The 22,285-nt window shown below is 47.1% G+C and overlaps 1 protein-coding gene across 1 annotated transcript in view; it reads left to right on the top strand.

Moving 5' to 3' along the window:
• The first annotated feature begins 2,074 nt into the window (after positions 1-2,074).
• Positions 2,075-22,285, top strand: part of LOC109887635 (uncharacterized) — a 40,335-nt gene continuing 20,124 nt past the window's right edge. Inside the window, exons 1-14 of the mRNA XM_031815764.1 lie at positions 2,075-2,080; positions 2,193-2,261; positions 2,304-2,350; positions 2,437-2,530; positions 2,671-3,402; positions 5,136-5,303; positions 11,276-11,478; positions 11,667-11,847; positions 12,478-12,726; positions 14,620-14,742; positions 16,063-16,189; positions 16,473-16,630; positions 18,478-18,719; positions 19,342-19,540. Of these exons, the coding sequence (XP_031671624.1) occupies positions 2,075-2,080; positions 2,193-2,261; positions 2,304-2,350; positions 2,437-2,530; positions 2,671-3,402; positions 5,136-5,303; positions 11,276-11,478; positions 11,667-11,847; positions 12,478-12,651 (1,674 nt within the window). The 3' untranslated portion in view covers positions 12,652-12,726; positions 14,620-14,742; positions 16,063-16,189; ... (1 more) ...; positions 18,478-18,719; positions 19,342-19,540. The remainder of the gene's footprint in view (positions 2,081-2,192; positions 2,262-2,303; positions 2,351-2,436; positions 2,531-2,670; positions 3,403-5,135; positions 5,304-11,275; positions 11,479-11,666; positions 11,848-12,477; positions 12,727-14,619; positions 14,743-16,062; positions 16,190-16,472; positions 16,631-18,477; positions 18,720-19,341; positions 19,541-22,285) is intronic.

The raw sequence follows: 22,285 nt of genomic DNA, 5'->3' as shown, positions 1-22,285 counted from the left end.
GAGCTGTGGGAGGAGAGTGCCCAGCAGGACAGGGAGCTGTGGGAGTGGAGGGACCGCTACCATGCTGTCTCAGAGGGACTGAGGCTGAGGGAGGCTGGGCTTGAGGAGGTGTAGAGGGCCAGGGACACGGCCATCAGAAGCCTGAGACTACAGGAGGAGAAGACCCACAGTCTGGGGGCCCAGAGGCAGGAGCTGCAGCACAGCCTGGAGGGCCTACAGGACAGGTGAGTGGCTGGGGCTGGGGAGGTACAGGGAGCAGGGTTGAGGGTGTGGGGGGGATCGAGGGACGGGTAGGAAGAAGAGGGGAGAGGTGGAAGGGAGTCTAGGCCTGGGGAGGTGGAAGGGTTCTAGGAGCTGTGGGGGTCGGAGGGAGGGAGCAGGGTTGGTGTGGCTGCAGTGTGTGTGTAGTGAGAGCCCGGTCAGGCTCCATCACATCAGGTCACTGGGGTCTAATTAAGCTGAGCTCCACGTTAGGCTGCAATCTGCAGACATGTACAAGAAATTAGATTTGTTTCCCACTCCTCGCTTTCAAGTGCATGGTCGTGTTAAAATGCATATGACCCCCGTGGTTTTAATTACCATTTTGTGCTTAGCAGGCAGGTTAATGACGCTCCTTAATGGGCTCTGTGGAAATTAGCCTCACAGAGAGGAGAAAGGATATATATTTTCTTTACTGATGTGTTTCTTTCTTGTCCTTTTATTGTTTCTTGTGATAAAAGGGACATTATAACTCAGTTAACTACCACTGTTAGGAATAACTCCTGTAGGTCAACTGAAAATCACTCAGCCATAACCCTCTCACAATCAGAATGTTCTATGTGGAAATAAGGCTCCTCTGTTTCAGAGTGAGGCCTGTGCTCATTGGAAGGCACAGCGCTCTGTGAAAGCATGTGTGTTGAACCTCAGACTGACCTTGTGGTTCTCTGTCTGATCATACTCCTGTGTCTGTCTGTCTGTCTGTCTGATCATACTCCCGTGTCTGTCTGTCTGCTCATACTCCTGTGTCTGTCTGTCTGCTCATACTCCCGTGTCTGTCTGTCTGTCTGCTCATACTCCCGTGTCTGTCTGTCTGCTCATACTCCCGTGTCTGTCTGTCTGTCTGCTCATACTCCCGTGTCTATCTATCTATCTATCTATCTATCTATCTATCTATCTGTCTGTCTGTCTGTCTGTCTGTCTGTCTGTCTGTCTGTCTGTCTGTCTGTCTGTCTGTCTGTCTGCTCATACTCCTGAGTCTGTCTGTCTGTCTGTCTGCTCATACTCCCGTGTCTGTCTTTCTGTCTGTCTGTCTCTATCTGTTCATACTCCCGTGTCTGTCTGTCTGCTCATTCTCCCGTGTCTGTCTGTCTGTCTGCGTTGGGGTTGGAATCCTCAGCCACTCTTTAGATACCCCAGTCTACAGCCAGCCCTCTCCTCCCCAGCCCATTCACCCATTCCACATGTTTCGGGTATCAGTGTTGTTGTTAATTGCCTCATCCCAGTCAGCCTCTCTCTGTCTCTCATGCGTATGATTACTCACGACAAAATAACACTATCACTATAGCCGTGTGTTTTCATTACTCGGGTACCAATGTGGAGTCTCATCATATTTTAACAGATTTGGGCAACAAAAACAGAGAGAGAAAGCTGCTTTATCAATAATTATGTGTAATCCACAACAATTTCACAGAAGCTCAATAACAGCAGCAGAACTGTTATAAATTCTATATAAATTCTCCAATTTGCAGTGGAATGGAGGGATGTAGCTAGCAGAAAAACTCATTTCCCTAAAACAGGAAACATTGTCTTGCTTATCTAGGACATGTTTTTTGTCCAAATGGGAAACTAACTGGACAGAACGTCTATATATATATATTGTGTTCTTTTCTAATGTACAATTGTGAGTGTTGCCACCATTAAATGGTTCGTTGGACTTTTACCTCTTTATGTGTTATTATGTGTGTCTATAGGATGGAACTAAAACCATCACGCTCTTTGTCATTGGTTTTTCTGTATCCCAGTAAGACGGAACATAGAGAACAACAGTAAATAAACGTTTGATTTGAACTTTTTTGTTCCTTGCTGAATGCAAATGATGCCTGTGATTTGAACAGGAAAGTGCTTTCCATATAGCTATTACTGTACAATCAGCCTGTTCTCTGTCCTGTCCTTGATGTGTTCTTCAGTGTGTTACGTTCCCTCCTGTCCCGCAGCTTGCCCAGAAGGAGGAGATGGTCGTGGCTCTCAGAGTGAAGCTGCAGGACCATGAAGAAGACCTCCGTGTTCTCCGCCAACAACTGCTCTCCTCCCAAGATGCACCGTAGCAAGTTACTGCCGAGCTGAGGTCATGTAAAAGAGAGAGGGAAAGCAGGTAAGAAAATAAGTTTCATTTGACCCATTAAGAGCCATGTGTTGACATGTTTATGACAATGGAATGACACGTGCCACTTGTTACAGGATAGCCAGTGTGTGGAGACAAGAGGAGAGACTGCCTGAGATCAGAGCTGATCTGGTCCAACTACAGCAGCAGTATACCACCTGCTATGCCCAGGTGTTGAACCTTGATAGAAAGTCACCAGTACATAATATTCTAAAATAGTCTATAGGTTTATCCATATACTGTACCTCTGCTGGTCTCTTTTATTAGCTTCTCTTCTGTTAGACCCATACTATTTCTCTGTCTGTGTGTAGCTGGTCCAGGAGGAGGCTGGGTTGGGCAGGCTGAGGGAGGAGCTGCGTGAGGTGGGGGAACAGAGGGAAAGACTGGCTTCTCAGGTGACAGAGAACCAGGTCCTGAGCCATGACCTGGACCTGAGCCATGATCTGGACCTGAGCCATGACCTGGACCTGAGCCATGATCTGGACCTGAGCCATGACCTGGACCTGAGCCATGATCTGGACCTGAGCCATGATCTGGACCTGAGCCATGACCTGGACCTGAGCCATGACCTGGACCTGAGCCATGATCTGGACCTGAGCCATGATCTGGACCTGAGCCATGACCTGGACCTGAGCCATGATCTGGACCTGAGCCATGACCTGGACCTGAGCCATGATCTGGACCTGAGCCTTGACCTGGACCTGAGCCATGACCTGGACCTGAACCATGACCTGGACCTGAGCCATGATCTGGACCTGAGCCATGACCTGGACCTGAGCCATGACCTGGACCTGAACCTTGACCTGGACCTGAGCCATGACCTGGACCTGAGCCATGACCTGGACCTGAACCATGACCTGGACCTGAACCATGACCTGGACCTGAGCCATGACCTGGACCTGAGCCATGACCTGGACCTGAGCCATGACCTGGACCTGAACCTTGACCTGGACCTGAGCCATGATCTGGACCTGAACCATGACCTGGACCTGAACCATGACCTGGACCTGCTCACTGAGAAACACAAGGCTGCACAGCACAAGGTACTGGCCTTAACATCACTCAACATCTCTACTCCATCTCTCCTCCTTCTGTGTCTTCTCTCTCATCTAACCAACCCTCGTCTTGATGCCCCTTAGCTGGTCAGCTCACAAACAGGCAATCAGAAATGCCATGGCCTTGTATCAGGATGTTTCATAATGGATGTCGAATACAAAATGTCTTTATCCAGGAACACCTGAAATCAGCTCAGGATGAGGTGAGGCCTGAGATCTAACGCATCTCTTTTTAATTAGTCAACAAGGACAAGGACGTGGTTGGACAGACCTGCCTAGTCTCTACAGCCTTCGAAGACGAGTCCTAGTGCTGCCAGTATATGGAGAGGCTAGTTCAACTCAAATCCAGCAGAATTCCCAGGGGCACAGACCCCCCCCCCCCCCCCCCCCCCCCCCCCCCCCGGTATATCACTGAGAAGAAAGCTCAAGGACATGGTGACCTTGTTAGTGTCCAGCCAGCCCTGTACCATGGGACTTAGAAAAGACACCTGACTGTGTCCCATGTACCCTCTGTGTTATTTCAGAGTTTTCTTCTTAAAGGAGAACTTGTGGAGGATCTGTCAATGGCCGTACGCTGTGTTGTGCTGGTTTATTTATTCCTCTCTCTCTGACTGGTCAGATATTTGTTTGCCAGAGTGTCCTTGTGTTATAAATGGGACAGGCCTGTCACTTCAATGCTGAGAGGATGTTTTGACTTCCTTGAAAGATCTTTATTTATTTAATTTTGGGTTGGAGGGGAGCGGTGAATAATGCATTGGGAACCTGCTACATCTACTGTTTTTGTCATTAGCATGCAGCCCAAGTTATCTGCAGAATACTTATGAGTGCCAGTGAAATGTTTGTGATGTTATTTATTTATGTTGCCCTCTCAATTATTCATTTGTTTATTTATTCATGGCAGAACTAACTGCAATTGGAAAATTCATTTTTGCTGAAGGGCACATGCCCCCCCCACCCCCTACATAAAGGGAAGGGGGGACATCAGGCTTATTAGTAATTGCTTTACTTGGCGTTTCCTGAGACTCACAGGGAGATGTCATTTAATCTGAGCAGACGGGTGAAGAGAGGGACTGGGGTAGAGAGAGAGAGAGAGAGAGAGATGGGATGGGTCGGGTTGAGAGGTGGGGTGGGGATGGGAGAGGAGAGGAGGGGTGGAGAGGGGGTTGAGTTTATCATTCTTTTAGCCTACTACCTCTGAAACTTGCTGCTGGAGGGGACTGGAGGGGGTGATGGTTAGGGGGGAAACATATATTACAGGGAATCAGATTCCACTTCTCCAGACAACAAGCTCTACAGGTCTGACTACAAGCAGAATAGAGGAGAACACAGTGGTTTTGTGGTTGTCTCTGGTTGTCTCCATGCTCCCCTTCCTTCTCTTCTTGTCTGCTCATAGCACCAGTTTCTTTAATTATATGGACTGGGATTTTGTTCAATTTCACACTTGTGCCCACACATGCAGCAATTGTTTCCTGATAAGGGATAATGTTTCACTGAACATTAAATAATATGTATGTTGTGTGTGTCTATCTGTGTGTGTGTGTGTGTGTGTGTGTGTGTGTGTGTGTGTGTGTGTGTGTGTGTGTGTGTGTGTGTGTGTGTGTGTGTGTGTGTGTGTGTGTGTGTGTGTGTGTGTGTGTGTGTGTGTGTGTGTGTGTGTGTGTGTGCGTGTGTGCGTGCGTGCGTGCGTGTGTGTGTTTGCGTGTGTGTGCGTGTGTGTGTAGCTGTCAGTGCAGGCTCAGCAGGAGCAGGCCCTTGGAGAGGAGATGCAGAAACTGCAGAAGGAGGTGAGCTGTCTCCAGGGCAGCCTGAGTCAGAGAGAGGAGGACATGGAGGCACAACTACAGACAACTGGCCAGCTACAGCAGGAGAGGGTCAGCCTGCTCACAAAGGTCAGCTATACACACACACACTCACACATCCTTAGTGAGACTCATGTTTTTTATGCAACATTGTGTACAGTAGCTACTGAAATTATGATCTTTATAATGATGGGCTTTATTATATAGCTGCATAAACTATACAATATATATATACACACACCTTATTCTATATAAACTATACAATATGTATACACACACCATAATCTATATAAACTATACAATATGTATACACACACCTTATTCTATATAAACTATACAATATGTATACACACACCTTATTCTATATAAACTATATAATATGTATACACACACCATAATCTATATAAACTATACAATATGTATACACACACCTTATTCTATATAAACTATACAATATGTATACACACACCTTATTCTATATAAACTATATAATATGTATACACACACCATAATCTATATAAACTATACAATATGTATACACACACTATAATCTATATAAACTATACAATATGTATACACACACTATAATCTATATAAACTATACAATATGTATACACACACCATAATCTATATAAACTATACAATATGTATACACACACTATAATCTATATAAACTATACAATATGTATACACACACCATCATCTATATAAACTATAAAATATGTACACACCATAATCTACATACACTTGGCACTCACACGTTTCTACACCACCTCAGGGCATGTACAGTATGCAGTCACACATATCACGGAAGTTTACATAGACTTAGGTTGGAGTCATTAACACTTGTTTTTCAACCACTCCACAAATGTCTTGTTAATAAACTATAGTTCTGGCAAGTCGGTTAGGACATCTACTTTGTGCATGACACAAGTCATTTTTCCAACAATTGTTTACAGACAGATCATTTCAATAATAATTTACGAGATCACAATTCCAGTGGGTCAGAAGTTTACATACACTATGTTGACTAAGTTGACTACTGATAGTCTAATTGACATAATTTGAGTCAATTGGAGGTGTACCTGTGGATGTATTTCAAGGCCTACCTTCAAACTCAGTGCCTCTTTGCTTGACATCATGGGAAAATCAAAAGAAATCAGCCAAGACCTCAGATTTTTTTTTGTAGACCTCCACAAGTCTGGTTCATCCTTGGGAGCAATTTCCAAACGCCTGAAGGTACCACGTTCATCTGTACAAACAATAGTACGCAAGTATAAACACCATGGGACCATGCAGACATCATTCCGCTCAGGAAGGAGACGCGTTCTGTCTCCTAGAGATGAACGTACTCTGGTGCGAAAGTGCAAATCAATCCCAGAACAACAGCAAAGGACCTTGTGAAGATGCTGGTAGAAACAGGTTCAAAAATATCTATATCCACAGTAAAAATGAGTCCTATATCGACATAACCTGAAAGGCCGCTCAGCAAGGAAGAAGCCACTGCTCTAAAACCGCCATAAAAAAGTCAGACTACGGTTTTCAACTGCACATGGGGACAAAGATCATACTTTTTGGAGAAATGTCCTCTGGTCTGATGAAACAAAAATAGAACTGTTTGGCCATAATGAACATCGTTATGTTTGGAGGAAAAAGGGGGAGGCTTGCAAGCCGAAGAACACCATCCCAACATGTTGTGGGGGTGCTTTGCTGCACAAAATAGATGGCATCAAGAGGAAGGACAATTATGTGGATATATTGAAGCAACATCTCAAGACATCAGTCAGGAAGTTAAAGCCTGGTCGCAAATGGGTCTTCCAAATGAACAATGACCCCAAGCATACTTCCAAAGTTGTGGCAAAATGGCTTAAGGACAACAAAGTCAAGGTATTGGAGTGGCTATCACAAAGCACTGACCTCAATCCTTCTGACTTCAACTGTACATACACTATGTCTAATCCCTCCTATTACAGTATGTCTAACCCTCTCATCCCTCCTATTACAGTATGTCTAACCCTCACATCCCTCCTATTACAGCATGTCTAACCCTCTCATCCCTCCTATTACAGTATGTCTAATCCTCTCATCCCTCCTATTACAGCATGTCTAACCCTCTCATCCCTCCTATTACAGCATGTCTAACCCTCTCATCCCTCCTATTACAGTATGTCTAACCCTCACATCCCTCCTATTACAGCATGTCTAACCCTCTCATCCCTCCTATTACAGCATGTCTAACCCTCTCATCCCTCCTATTACAGCATGTCTAACCCTCTCATCCTCCTATTACAGCATGTCTAACCCTCTCATCACTCCTATTACAGCATGTCTAACCCTCTCATCCCTCCTATTACAGCATGTCTAACCCTCTCATCCCTCCTATTACAGCATGTCTAACCCTCTCATCCCTCCTATTACAGCATGTCTAACCCTCTCATCCCTCCTATTACAGTATGTCTAATCCTCTCATCCCTCCTATTACAGCATGTCTAACCCTCTCATCCCTCCTATTACAGCATGTCTAACCCTCTCATCCCTCCTATTACAGTATGTCTAATCCTCTCATCCCTCCTATTACAGCATGTCTAACCCTCTCATCCCTCCTATTACAGCATGTCTAACCCTCTCATCCCTCCTATTACAGCATGTCTAACCCTCTCATCCCTCCTATTACAGTATGTCTAACCCTCTCATCCCTGCTATTACAGTATGTCTAACCCTCATCCCTCATATTACAGTATGTCTAACCCTCATCCCTCCTATTACAGTATGTCTAATCCTCTCATCCCTCCTATTACAGCATGTCTAACCCTCTCATCCCTCCTATTACAGCATGTCTAACCCTCTCATCCCTCCTATTACAGTATGTCTAACCCTCTCATCCCTCCTATTACAGTATGTCTAATCCTCTCATCCCTCCTATTACAGCATGTCTAACCCTCTCATCCCTCCTATTACAGCATGTCTAACTCTCTCATCCCTCCTATTACAGTATGTCTAACCCTCTCATCCCTGCTATTACAGTATGTCTAACCCTCATCCCTCCTATTACAGTATGTCTAACCCTCATCCCTCCTATTACAGTATGTCTAATCCTCTCATCCCTCCTATTACAGCATGTCTAACCCTCTCATCCCTCCTATTACAGCATGTCTAACCCTCTCATCCCTCCTATTACAGTATGTCTAACCCTCTCATCCCTCCTATTACAGTATGTCTAATCCTCTCATCCCTCCTATTACAGCATGTCTAACCCTCTCATCCCTCCTATTACAGCATGTCCAACCCTCTCATCCCTCCTATTACAGTATGTCTAATCCTCTCATCCCTCCTATTACAGCATGTCTAACCCTCTCATCCCCATATAGGGTTGTAAAATCCTGGTAACTTTACCAAAACTTCCAGGTTTTGCAGAGTTGCAAGCTTGATGTAATCATATCATGCGAGGAATATGGGACCAAATACTCAACTTTTGACTACTTTAATGCACATATTATTTGTCCCAGTACTTTTGGTCCCCTAAAATGGGGGGCTATATACAAAAAGTAGTATAATTTCTAAAACAGTTCACCCGATATGGATGGAAATCCAGAAGTGCTGGAGTACAATGCCAAAACAACTAAAAATGTCACTGTCCCAATACTTATGGAGGTCACTGTATACACAGACTATGAGAAATGACCCATGGTGTGGCTGTGTGCAGTAATGTGTGCTGTTGAGGAGAAGCAGCAGAGACAAAGGAGTGGGCAGTCAGCGATCCCTCTCTCTTTCTCTCCATGCCAACAACAAACACACAGCACAGCACACAGCCGTGGAATTCCAATTAGTATCATTTAATTAGAAGTGGGCAGCCTCTTGGCACAGTTCCTTCATTTATTTGAATCTTGTTTATGCACCTTGATTGTTTCACAATATAGATTTATTTTAATTAGCTAAGATTGATTCAATTGCATTGATTCTGTATCCTTATTCAAATGAAATCCCCCCCCCCCCCCCCCCCCCCCCCCGCTGTGTTATTTTTCATAATTAATGGTACCGTGTGGGACTAGGGCAGGGGGTTGTAATAGTGACAGCTTTGACAATTTTGGAATCAAGGCAAGGTTTATCGTTATTCAATGCCTGTGTTGTGACGTGAAAGGCGTTTTTTGAGTTTGTGGACCTGTGTGATTGATTAAGTTTGGTGACAGAGCTCCTGCTGCATGTCTGCCTGCCATTATGTTCTGCCACAGTCACAAGATAAGATGGTCAGACTGTTCTTTTGTCTTTAGCGGAGAGTTCAGCCTCTGTCCACTCTACAGACAGCCCCTGAAAGCACTGACCTTGGGCGGGGGGCCCAGTGTAACAGTGTGTGTGTGTGTGTGTGTGTGTGTCGAAGCGGCCATGGTTAACACCAACGCCTCCTTCCCAACCCAGAGCTCTTTTAATTTTGATTGATGACTCCGTTTATCTTCTGCATAACAACCCTCCTCCCCCACTGTCCATTTTCCCAGCTCCCGCTACCTTCCACACACACCCAGTAAGAAAATTATATTAGAAACAAAATGAGATTTGAAACGTTATGTCTGACAAGCGACTTGATGAAAGGGTTTTATTGCAGGGCCTGATCCATGGAAATGTTATGCTAATAATACTGCTAGCCAAGCGATCTAGTTGGAAATTAATCAGTGGTTGAGCTGCGAGAGAGGGAGAGGGAGAGAGGCTGCTCTATAAACACCCTCCCCCCTTCCCTCACCTCCTCTCTCCCTCTCTATAGCTATGAATCTCATCAAAAATAGCCATGGGGTGTTGTCTGTGTGATGAGGTTGGGAGAGAAATAGGGAGTTAGAAAATTACACTGCAGCTTAGCACTGATTGATGCAGTAATGTATGCAGCAGGCCAGGCAGGCAGGCAGTATTATGGATTAACTCTCTCGCTCTTTCTCTCTCCCTCTCTTTCTCTCTCTCTCTCTCTCTCTCTCTCCCTCTCTCTCTTTCTCTCTCTCTCTTTTTCTCTCTCTCTCTCTCTCTCTCTCTCTCTCTCTCTCTCTCTCTCTCTCTCTCTCTCTCTCTCTCTCTCTCTCTCTCTCTCTCTCTCTCTCTCTCTCTCTCTCTCTCTCTCTCTCTCTCTCCCTCCCTCCCTCCCTCCCTCCCTCCCTCCCTCCCTCCCTCCCTCCCCTATATCTGTCCCATTATTATTATTATATTTATCCTCTTCATCTGTCCTCTTTTGTCTGCATGTATCTTTTACCTCCACATTTGTGTGTCTACACGGTTTGTGATGTCACAGACTGCCTCAGTCCATCCTCTCACTTCCTCCCTCCCTCCATTCCTGGGAGACATCAATGGAGTCTCTAATGGAGTCATCAGATTTAACTCATTTAAAAGAACACAATTAGCACTGGGGTCTTAATGATGTTTGTAAGTTAAATGCAAACTAATGTTTCTCTCTTCCTCTCTCTCTCTCTCTCTCTCTCTCTTACTCCTGGCTTAGAAGTCAGTAAGAACGAAGGAGTAGATGAATCACAGAAGTGTTTTGTGGGTGTGGGTGCGTGTCTCCCAGCCATGTTACAAGTCTGGGATTTATTATTTTTACCCTGAGAGCCATCTGTTACACTGCTCCTTATTTTTGTAATGCATCATCAGCCAGGGGAAAACTAATATTATCCCATCTGGGATATTGTACTCTGGAGTGTAGTAATGTAATGTAGAGCTGGTGTCATTAAAGTGCCTCGGTGGAGCTGCAGGGAGAGGAAGGAAGGCTGAAGGAGTGTACTGGATCATATCTGTCTGTTCTGTCTGTGTGTGTCCTACACCCCTCATGTGTATATACACACACACACACACACACACACACACACACACACACACACACACACACACATATATACACACACACATACTTTTTTGCCCCACTGTACATACATACAAACAAACAAACAAACAAACATACACACATACATACATATATACACACACACATACATACAAACACATACACATGCATACACACACAAACATACACATACACAAACACACACATTCTCCCTACACACTCCCTCACTGACACTCCCTTCTCTCTCCAGCAGGACAACCAGCAGGGGGCAGTGTGTGTTCTGCGCGGGGAGCTGCAGTGGTGGCAGGCTGAGGTCCGGTCTCAGCAGGAGAGCAGTGAGGAGATGTCGGGCCTGAGGGCTGAGCTACAGGAGACCCAGGGCAGGCTGCAGCAGTGTAGAGCAACCATGAAGCACCTCCGCTCTGACCTGGAGCACGCCCAGAGACAGACCAGGTAGGCAGAGGAGGAGGTCGGTGGGAGGAGTGAGAGGAGTACAGTACACAGAAAGACAGGAACATGGATTTCTCTTCACTTTAATAAGCAGTGAAGTACCCTCAGTACTGTTCCTGTTGCAGGTGTATGTAAGCCATTATACAGGCATATTGAAGTAGACTACAGTGTTCTGAGAATGTGTTGTCTAGGCTGAGGGCTGTGCTGCAGGAGGCTGAGAGCAGAGCAGTGGACACAGAGACAAGGTTGCAGCCCCTGACCAGGTCCCTGGAGCTGTACAGGGTCAAGTACCAGGCCTGCCTCACCAAGATCTCCCAGCAGGACAGCACTCTACAGGCCCAGGACGAGGACCTGAAGGAAGCCAGGGCTCAGGTCAGCTCCACGCCATCCTCACCCTGCAGGAAAACTAAGAGCTTCTATTTGCTAGAGGTTCTGTCTACTAGAGGTTCTATCTGCTTGAGGTTCTATCTGCTAGAGGTTCTGTTTGCTAGAGGTTCTGTCTGCTAGAGGTTCTGTCTGCTAGAGCTTCTGTCTGCTAGAGGTTCTATCTGCTAGAGGTTCTATCTGATAGAAGATGATTCTAAGATAATTGGCGTTAAAGTTACTTAAATAAATACATTTAATAAATTCATTAAAAATCCTACAATGTGATTTTCTGGATTGTTTTCCCTCATTTTGTCTGTCATAGTTGAAGTGTACCTATGATGAAAATTACAGGCCTTGCACAATTGGTGGCTGACTAAATACTTTTTTGCCCCACTGTAGGTAGGGAACATTGAACAGAACAAGGCTGTCATTAACTCCATTTAGACTAAAATGCAGATAGAACCTTCTAGCTCTCCAATTGTTGTGTTTTTCATCTCTGCTGCTTATACCCTTGCTGCCAGGAGTTGTTCTTGCATACATCACTAGGCCTGAATTATGAGTGTTAATAGCATGCCTTTTTTATGTATATGTGTGTTTGTGTGCTTGCCTGCGTGTCCCTGTGTGTCTGTGTCCCAGGTGGTGGAGCGGGACAAGCATGTGCTGCGTCTGTGTGCCCAGGCGGTGGTGTTGCAGGGGGGAGCTGAAGGCCCACAGTGCCCAGCTGGAGAGCGGGGATGGTGCCCTGAGCCAGCACCTCCGAGACACCCAGAGAGACCTGGAGTCCAGCCGCAAACACTGCCAGGAGTGTGAGATGGTCATCAGCACTATGAGAGACAGCACCGCCGCACTGAGACGACAGGTCGGACAGTCAGTCAGACCAGTTAGGTCAGTCAGTCAGGCCGATCCTCATCTACAGGGATGTAGCTTCCCAATGACAGACTCGTCCACAGACACAGACAAACACGGTCACGCTGTGCTAATCACTCCCTTTCCACTACAAACATAGATTAACATACTAGTCCACTCAGTGGTTTCCCTCTACACAGTCAGGCCCACTCGTCCTGCTCACTACCCCTGCTACCTAGAACAGTGCCAGTCATGCGGTGAAGTCAAAGCCAGTCAAGTAGTACTAGCACTGTAGTATACCCAACTGGCCTCTCAGGTGAGTGAAGCTACATGCAGGTCAGTTGTCGTGCCACACCTCTGTAGGTAAGGCTCCATCTGTGCTACTGATCTGTAAACGGGTGGAGTCAGACAGGGTACAACACACTGGGAGTCGGAGGCCTGGGGACCTCTGGAAGTGTTTTCACTGATTCCTATTGATCGGCTTCATGGCCCCCATACAGGAGGAAACACAATGAGAAAACACAGGCAGTGTGAGCTCCCTGGACAGCACAGCACACAGCACAGAGCACCACCGTTAATGGCTGGCAGGAGGAAGCAGAGAGGAGGGGAAGACTGGATTACATGGGCAGAGCAGTGGAGAGGAAGGATGGATGTTTGGACTTGTTTGGGTGTGTGTGGTTGTGTGCATGCATGTGTGTGTGAGACACGGGGTGGTTGACAGCTCCATGCACGGAAGAAGCAAAGTGGAAAATCATGCTGGGGATGCGATATGTGGCTGAAATAATAGCAGCCGTGCCCAGTGGAGCTCAGCGTTTATGTGGTGTGGGGGTGGCTTGAGATCCAGTGGGGCGCTTACCTCCTTCTGTGAGCCCACAATGGAGGCGCCGTTCCCATCACCTTCAGCTCTTACCCCCACACCCCACCACCTGGGTCCCTAACAACACCCCCTCCCACACAGCAGAGCTCCATTGGTAACACAGAGGCTCTCAATCACACACACAGTATTGATCTCTCCCATCCTCAGCTGGGTCCTTAGTGCAAACAGCGCGACACACCACCCGCTCGGTTCAGACTTTTAAGTGATCACTTCCTGCCAAGTTATTTTTTCACACCAATGTTTCTTTACCTCTTTCCTAAGTTTACATTTGTTGTCTGGAAACTGGGGTGTGTGTATGTCTGTGTGAGAGAGAGAGGGAGAGAGAGTCTGATTTCATTTAATGAGCCGATCGCTCTGAGTCTGCTGTGAGACATCAATACAACCAGCTGATTTCACCACCTCTCACTCCATCTTCATCCTGCCTGTAACGGGCCCTGGCTTTATGAACACTACAGACACGAGGTAGTGAAGGCTGTCTGGAAAACATAGACAACAAATAACAACAGTGGGTAATGAGAGGAACACCATATTCAGATAGATATATTAGCCTCATAAACTTAGAGGCCATTTGGGAGTGTTTTATAAGTGCAGCAGCACAAAGTAATCCTGACAAACCACCGACACCCAATAGGACATTTTTACTGTGTGCGTGTGCGTGTGTGTGTGCCCCTCAGACAGGCCAACTCATCGGTGAGAAGCAGAATGTGCTCCAGTCACGAGCCATCAGGCCCAGCACAGCGTGCAGACGGGGGAGACTGAGGGGAAACTGTTTGTGAACTCACCCAGCACCTCAGCCCCAAACTTAGTCTCATAGTGACCCCCGGCCTGCCTCACCCACAGTCAGACAGGAGGACCCCATGCAGTCTGCCCTTCAACCATAGTCTCACAGAGCTCCAGCCAGTCCTTCTGTCTCTACCTCGCAACACTCAACTACACAACACAGGAAGGAAATGGGAGGAGAGACCTACTAAAGTCAACCGCATGACAGTGGTTCTGTACCGGTCTGTCAACAGATATATCTGTGTACTATGTTTGTTCCTGTGTGCCTCTCTCAGGTGGAGGAACAGGAGGAGAGTGTGGTGAAGAGCCAAGCTGATTTCTCTGTCTACAGAGCCAGTCACATCCACTCTGACTCAGACTACGACTCCCAGCTCTGCCGCATCCAGGAACTACAACAGGTACAGTAGGGGCAGAACACTTCACCTCTTCATGCTGGAGTCCTGCTAACACAACCAGTCACTGTGGCCAGTGAAATCACAGTGACCAGAGAAAGTCATTGTCTTTAAAACTTCACTCATCAACTATAGTTAGAAGTTTGGTCCTACTGTATGTTCAGTAAGTTCACTGTAGTTCTGTGTATTCCAACCCTGGCTTTAAACTGACCCTAGACAGGAAGTCAGAGCAGCCATCGCCAGACAGACCCTGACCCACACCAACCAAGGTCCATAACGGCCACGGTGACTAATTGTTTGTTATGTCAGCGTGCGTGTGCCCGTTTGCCTTTAATGGAGTGTAGTGGGGCGATCCATCAGGCTGTCAAACAGTCCCAGTGTCAGCTGGAGTGGCTAGCGTGTCAGAGGAGCGCCCGCACTACGCTGACGTGATTTACTGCCCTGCTCCTAACGCACGCAGCCACCGCTCCCTGCTCCACTCCGACTCAGCCCAGATTGATTACCCAGCCCGGCTGGCCCACGATGCCCGCCATCTTCTGGCAACCTTTTAGCTGCGTTTTATAGATGGTTAGAGCACCTCGTTTGACTATTTATACATCTGTAAGTGGCCATGAAATCTAGATTTGTCTTGACGGGTGTCAGCGTCAGGGGGTAGTGAAAGCAGAGCCTGGTGACAACTCGTTATTTTAATGGTCTGCGATGAAGGGGGAAGATGGCAGGATCTTCCCTCCTCAACATGGCTGAATTATACTTTTATTATTTTCACTTAATGTTTACGTACATATTTCACTCAAAGCTGTTGGCTTGTATTTTCTCCACCATGTTTGATAGGGTCTGAGAGCAGTGGGGAGATGGCTGACACACATACACACACACTCTACCGGAGGAAGAGTGACAGTGACATGTTGACCTGTCAGCTGCCTGCTCTCACACACACACACACACAACTTATCTTAGGTAAATATGTCATGGCAGCCACACAGTGCAGTTGGCTGGTTAATTGAATAGTTAAAACATCAGTAGGTCTGTGCAGATTGGATGTGACACCTGTCAGATAGGTGCTCCCCTAACACAGGATGCTTCCTCCACACACTGATACTCATGCCATCATGGTGGAAATGCCAAATTAGGGGCAGGCGCTTCACTGAATGCGCTAGAGCAGGTGTGGAGATGTCCTGGGGGGTGGAGGAGGGGGGAGGCATTGCTATGCTGGGTCTCTCAGGTGAGGATGTGGAAAGCCTTGGGCTTCGGTCCTCCCCTTCCCCTCAGGCATAGTCATAGGTGTGTGACAGGTGTGTGTGTGTGTCCGTGTGTGTGTGTGTCTAGGCATTCTCCCAGACCGTGGAGCAGTGTGCCCAGGGTAGCCAGGACCTCAGTGTGTGCCAGTCAGAGGTTCCTCAGCTGAGAGAGGAGGTGTCCAGACTCACCCAGCTCAAGGACAACACTGTGGCAGGTGTGGTGGGCATGACACAACTCAACCAATAACTTTGTGTTTATGATAGAATACATAAAGGGTAAATTTTTTACTGCCTAGTGTGGGTGTATTTGTGTGTGCCTCCTTGTGTGTGTGTGTGTGTGTGTGTGTGTGTGTGTGTGTGTGTGTGTGTGTGTGTGTGTGTGTGTGTGTGTGTGTGTGTGTGTGTGTGTGTGTGTGTGTGTGTGTGTGTGTGTGTGTGTGTGTGTGTGTGTGTGTGTGTGTGTGTGTGTGTGTGTGCATCCATGTGTGTGTGCTGCAGAGGTGCTGCGACTGCAAGAGGCTGGGAGGCAGCTCCAGGCAGAGGCCATGATGGAGGGCCAGCGCAGGCTGGAGGAGGTGGGAGCTCAAGAGCAGAGGGCTGCCAGGCTGGAGCAGGACCTGCAGGCCGCCCACAGACAGTGTGCCAAGAGACAGCAGGTACACACTGCGGCACGATGCCAGGCCAGGCCCCATCACCTCCAACATGCCTGGAGGATAGGATAAAAGACCTTACATACACCTACTCACTCAGAACTTCAGGAAGTGTAAAACACACACACACATAAATAGAACTCTCTGGATAAGAGGATACACACACAGGAGTATACACTACCTTTCAAAAGTTTGGGGTCACTTAGAAATGTCCTTGTTTTTGAAAGAAAAGCTGTTTTTTTTGTCCATTAAAATAACATCAAATTGATCAGAAAAACAGTGTAGTCCTGGTTAATCTTGTAAATGACTACTGTAGCTGGAAACGGCAGATTTTTTATAATTTATCATTTTTATCATTATCAGCAACCATCACTCCTGTGTTTCAATGGCACGTTGTGTTCCCTAATCCAAGTTTTTCATTTTAAAAGGCTAATTGATCATTAGAAAAGCCTTTTGCAATTATGTTAGCACAGCTGAAACTGTTGTCCTGATTAAAGAAGCAATAAAACTGGCCTTCTTTAGACTACCTATCTCTCTGATTTGGTCCTGCCGTACATACCTACACGTACGCTACGGTCACAAGACGCAGGCCTCCTAATTGTCCCTAGAATTTCTAAGCAAACAGCTGGAGGCAGGACTTTCTCCTATAGAGCTCTATTTTTATGGAACGGTCTGCCTACCCATGTCAGAGACGCAAACTCGGTCTCAACCTTTAAGTCTTTACTGAAGACTCATCTCTTCAGTGGGTCATATGATTGAGTGTAGTCTGGCCCAGGAGTGGGAAGGTGAACGGAAAGGCTCTGGAGCAACGAACCGCCCTTGCTGTTTCTGCCTGGCCGGTTCCCCTCTTTCCACTGGGATTCTCTGCCTCTAACCCTATTACAGGGGCTGAGTCACTGGCTTACTGGGGCTCTCTCATACCGTCCCTGGGAGGTGTGCGTCACCTGAGTGGGTTGAGTCACTGATGTGATCATCCTGTCTGGGTTGGGTTGGCGCCCCCCCCTTGGGTTGTGCCGTGACGGAGATCTTTGTGGGCTATACTCAGCCTTGTCTCAGGATGGTAAGTTGGTGGTTGAAGATATCCCTCTAGTGGTGTGGGGGCTGTGCTTTGGCAAAGTGGGTGGGGTTATATCCTTCCTGTTTGGCCCTGTCCGGGGGTGTCCTCGGATGGGGCCACAGTGTCTCCTGACCCCTCCTGTCTCAGCCTCCAGTATTTATGCTGCAGTAGTTTATGTGTCGGGGGGCTAGGGCCAGTTTGTTATATCTGGAGTACTTCTCCTGTCCTATTCGGTGTCCTGTGTGAATTTAAGTGTGCTCTCTCTAATTCTCTCTTTCTTTCTCTCTCTCGGAGGACCTGAGCCCTAGGACCATGCCTCAGGACTACCTGACATGATGACTCCTTGCTGTCCCCAGTCCACCTGGCCGTGCTGCTGCTCCAGTTTCAACTGTTCTGCCTTATTATTATTGGACCATGCTGGTCATTTATGAACATTTGAACATCTTGGCCATGTTCTGTTATAATCTCCACCCGGCACAGCCAGAAGAGGACTGGCCACCCCACATAGCCTGGTTCCTCTCTAGGTTTCTTCCTAGGTTTTGGCCTTTCTAGGGAGTTTTTCCTAGCCACCGTGCTTCTACACCTGCATTGCTTGCTGTTTCGGGTTTTAGGCTGGGTTTCTGTACAGCACTTTGAGATATCAGCTGATGTACGAAGGGCTATATAAATACATTTGATTTGACTGTTGACGTTGAGACTGGTGTTTCTAAGTGGCCCCAAACTTTTTAACGGTAGTGTATGTTCACACACACGTACACTCACACTTTGACTGAGCCTTCTCTCTTTTCCCTCCCAGGCAGTGCAGATGCGGGATAACCTCCTGAGGCGTTCGAAGGCTGACCTGCTGGAGGCCCGGGAGACTCTGAGTCGGGCTGTGGAGGTGGAGCGGCAGGCAGCTGCAGCCAGGGGCCTGGAGGTTGACGTCCAGAGGGGCAGGAGGGACGGACAGCAGAGAGGCAGAGTGTGGCTCTCTCAGGACCCAGCTGATGACCCTCAGGGAGGAACTAAAGGAGGCCCAAGGATGCTGCAGGGACACGGGTAGGAGGATTACACAGTCCTGGGGGGTGGGCTGGGAGACTGGTGTCTATAAAGCTGGACTCGTGTGTAGTCAGGTACCTTTGTAGCTCTCTCTCTCTATTTCTCTGTCTTGCTCTGTCTCTCTTTGTCTGACTGTTTGTCTCTCTCTCTCTCCTTGCCTCTTCCTTGATGGAGAAGAGGTTCTAAAAAACAGTTAAAAGCAGTAGATGCATGAGGAAGAAGGAATGAGAGTAATGCTGATGGAAGGAGGGAAGGGGAGAAAGAGGAGAGTGACATGGTTGTAGTGGCAGCAGCAGCAGTGCAGCCTCTAGGGCTGACTTTAATGATCAGTATGAGACAGTCACCTGTTTACGTCCTGCCTGCCCCAGAAGCCTCAGCAGCTAGCCAGCAATGAAACAGACCATCAATTCACAGCCTGGGGCCATTTGTCTGACACACACACTCACACATGCATACTAACATATGCATATGCACTCAGAGGGACCATCAAAATAAGAGACAACGGAACATGCATGAATGCAGAAGGAGGGCAAATCAGCACACAAGATAACAGATAAGATATGTAATATAATAGTGTTGTTGATAGTAAATGATCAAAATATGTTATGTGTCTGTGTCTCAGCCTAGGAGCTGGCTCGTCAGGAGGAGAAGGTGTTGCTGGGGTGGGGAGCAGGCCCAGAGGAAGCTACAGGCAGAGCTACGCAACTTAAAGGATAGACTCCGCACCACAGAACATGACCTGCAGGGCTACAGATACTCTACAGGGCTTTGGGTTCCCTAAAGCACTCTGACTGTCTGTCTCTATCTGGCTCCAAGTAGAGGTCTGCGCATGACTGATTTATTCATGCCATTCCCACCTGCACCCGCAGCTTTTCATACCACACCTACTCGCTCCCGCTGGCTTTCTGTCTAACTCCCACCTGCACCCGCAGCTTTTCATACCACACCTACTCGCTCCCGCTGGCTTTCTGTCTAACTCCCACCTGCACCCGCAAGAACTGGTCCCGAACCCAACCGCGGCCCTGCAATGTTATTTTAGGTGTATGGGATGCAGCTAGCTTGCTAGCCATGGTCCTAGCAATTTTGTGCTCTATTGTCAATATCATAATGCCCAAAAATAACCTACGAAATAAGTAACATTTCCAGAGAGTCTCACATTCTCCATTATATTAGGCTATCTATATTACTGGGCTATATCAGCCAATAGGCTAGACTTAGTTTGAAGAGAGCGAAGTTGGAGAGAGAGCGGACACTTGCATTTTCTCTTGAGCTACGTTTAATAGCCTACCTTTTAGGAGCGGGGCGATTTTCAGACGGTGACAAAATAATATGGGTGATTCATATTTATTACTAGGCAGTGTAGTAAACTATAGCCTAATTATATTTATGAAGCTAATTTCCTTGGAAAGATAACTGCCCCGTGCTTCTCCACCTATGCATAGGCTACAGCCTACTCTATTAAATTGAGACCAAACGCGCACCTGATCTCACACTTCCAACTAGGCAAGGTATGGCTACTGAACTTGAAGCAGCAAGAATGATGACAGCTGACACTTGCACTTTCTCTTGAGCTACATTTTGCATATAGGATATAGCTATACCTTTTAGGAGCAGTACGATTTGTAGGCAGATACAAATAAACGAGTAATCAATATTTATTGAAAAAGAAAAGAGCAGAATGCTCACCATGGTATTTGCGCATTTTGCCTTTTCCTTTTCAATGATGATCACATTTTTGGATTGCACCTCGACTCACTTTGGTTGAGCTCCCTCTGCTTCTTGCCATTATTGTCAATATTTATTTACAGACACTTGTAGTAAACTACAGCCTAATCATATTTAAGTTAATTTCCTTGGAAAGATTTGGCCACAGGATGAAAAATGCCGGACCGTGACTCAATGATCTCTGTCGGGACATGCAGCCCTCCACCGCCAAGCACACAGCATGACATCATGTTCAGGGGCGGCAGGGTAGCCTAGTGGGTTAGAACGTTGGACTAGTAACCGGAAGGTTGCAGGTTCAAACCCCCGAGCTGACAAGGTTCAAATCTGTCGTTCTGCCCCTGAACAGGCTGTTAACCCTGAGCCATTGACTTGTGACTTGAGTATTTGCTGATTGCCGTGAGTCTGTAAGACTGTCTTATTCCCATTTAGATCCAAACTGAACCTTTTGACCAGTAAGGCCACAGTGTCTTTATGACTCAGACAAGCCTCTCAAACAATCACTCTAAATAATGCCTGTGAAGAAAATGTGATCTGATGAAAATCTGATGTTAAATGTGTTTAAAAACCCACTGTGCCTCACACACACTCTCAACCTTGTCTGTATCTTAGTGGCTGAGAGAAAGAGAGAAAAGTGTTTTGGCTTTGTGACCCGTGGCACGTTGCCTCCCCCGCTCTCCTCCTCCTCTCCCCTGTCCATCTGGGCTGTGTGTGCTCCGGCCGCTCGATAGGCGGATCATTCCAGGTCGGGGCCCTCTTGTGAAATCATATGTTTAACTGGCCAGGAGAAGAGAAATGGGAGCGTCTTAACCAACACCTTGCCAAAGGTCTCCTGTTCAGTCAGCCGTCCTGCCGCTTGGAGTGCGCCCGCCGCCTGCCAATAGGCATTAGGGAGGATTTAGTAATTAAGTGATAGGCTGAGGACTAAATTGGGTGTTTGTGGGCTGGCGAGCCACCCAGAGGTCCCCACAGCCATGCAGATAGGGGATTCTAATTGCCAGGGATATTGATCAGCCTGGCGAGGGGGGGATGCAGGGGATTCACAAGCCATCGATTTGCTGTTACTGCGGCCGCCTTGTCAATGGGAGAGGGAGGTGAGCACTGAGAAGGCTCCCCCCCCCACACACCCACACACCACACACACTCTCAAACACTCACTCACTTCTGGAAGGGCTTTACCCCTCAACCCCCACCCAACTCCTCTCTATATCTCTCGTTCTCTCTTTGTCTTAGACTGTCTGAAGGTGTTGCTTATCGGATGGGTATTGGCAGAGAGGAGGGGCAGCTCTTTGGTAGAACATGTCCCTAGGGAACGCCTTCTTCACACTCTGCTCTACGTACAGTATAAGTTTCTCCTTCACACTCTGCTCTACGTACAGTATAGGTTTCTCCTTCACACTCTGCTCTACATACAGTATACGTTTCTCCTTCACACTCTGCTCTACATACAGTATAAGTTTCTCCTTCACACTGCTCTACGTACAGTATAAGTTTCTCCTTCACACTCTGCTCTACGTACAGTATAAGTTTCTCCTTCACACTCTGCTCTACATACAGTATAAGTTTCTCCTTCACACTCTGCTCTACATACAGTATAAGTTTCTCCTTCACACTCTGCTCTACATACAGTATAAGTTTCTCCTTCACACTCTGCTCTACGTACAGTATAAGTTTCTCCTTCACACTCTGCTCTACGTACAGTATAAGTTTCTCCTTCACACTCTGCTCTACATACAGTATAAGTTTCTCCTTCACACTGCTCTACGTACAGTATAAGTTTCTCCTTCACACTCTGCTCTACGTACAGTATAAGTTTCTCCTTCACACTCTGCTCTACATACAGT

The sequence above is a fragment of the Oncorhynchus kisutch genome, linkage group LG3, assembly GCF_002021735.2.
Source record: "Oncorhynchus kisutch isolate 150728-3 linkage group LG3, Okis_V2, whole genome shotgun sequence".
NCBI classification, from domain to species: Eukaryota; Metazoa; Chordata; class Actinopteri; order Salmoniformes; family Salmonidae; genus Oncorhynchus; species Oncorhynchus kisutch.
Note: the sequence above shows the minus strand (reverse complement) of the source record. Positions and strands in the feature narration are given on the sequence as shown.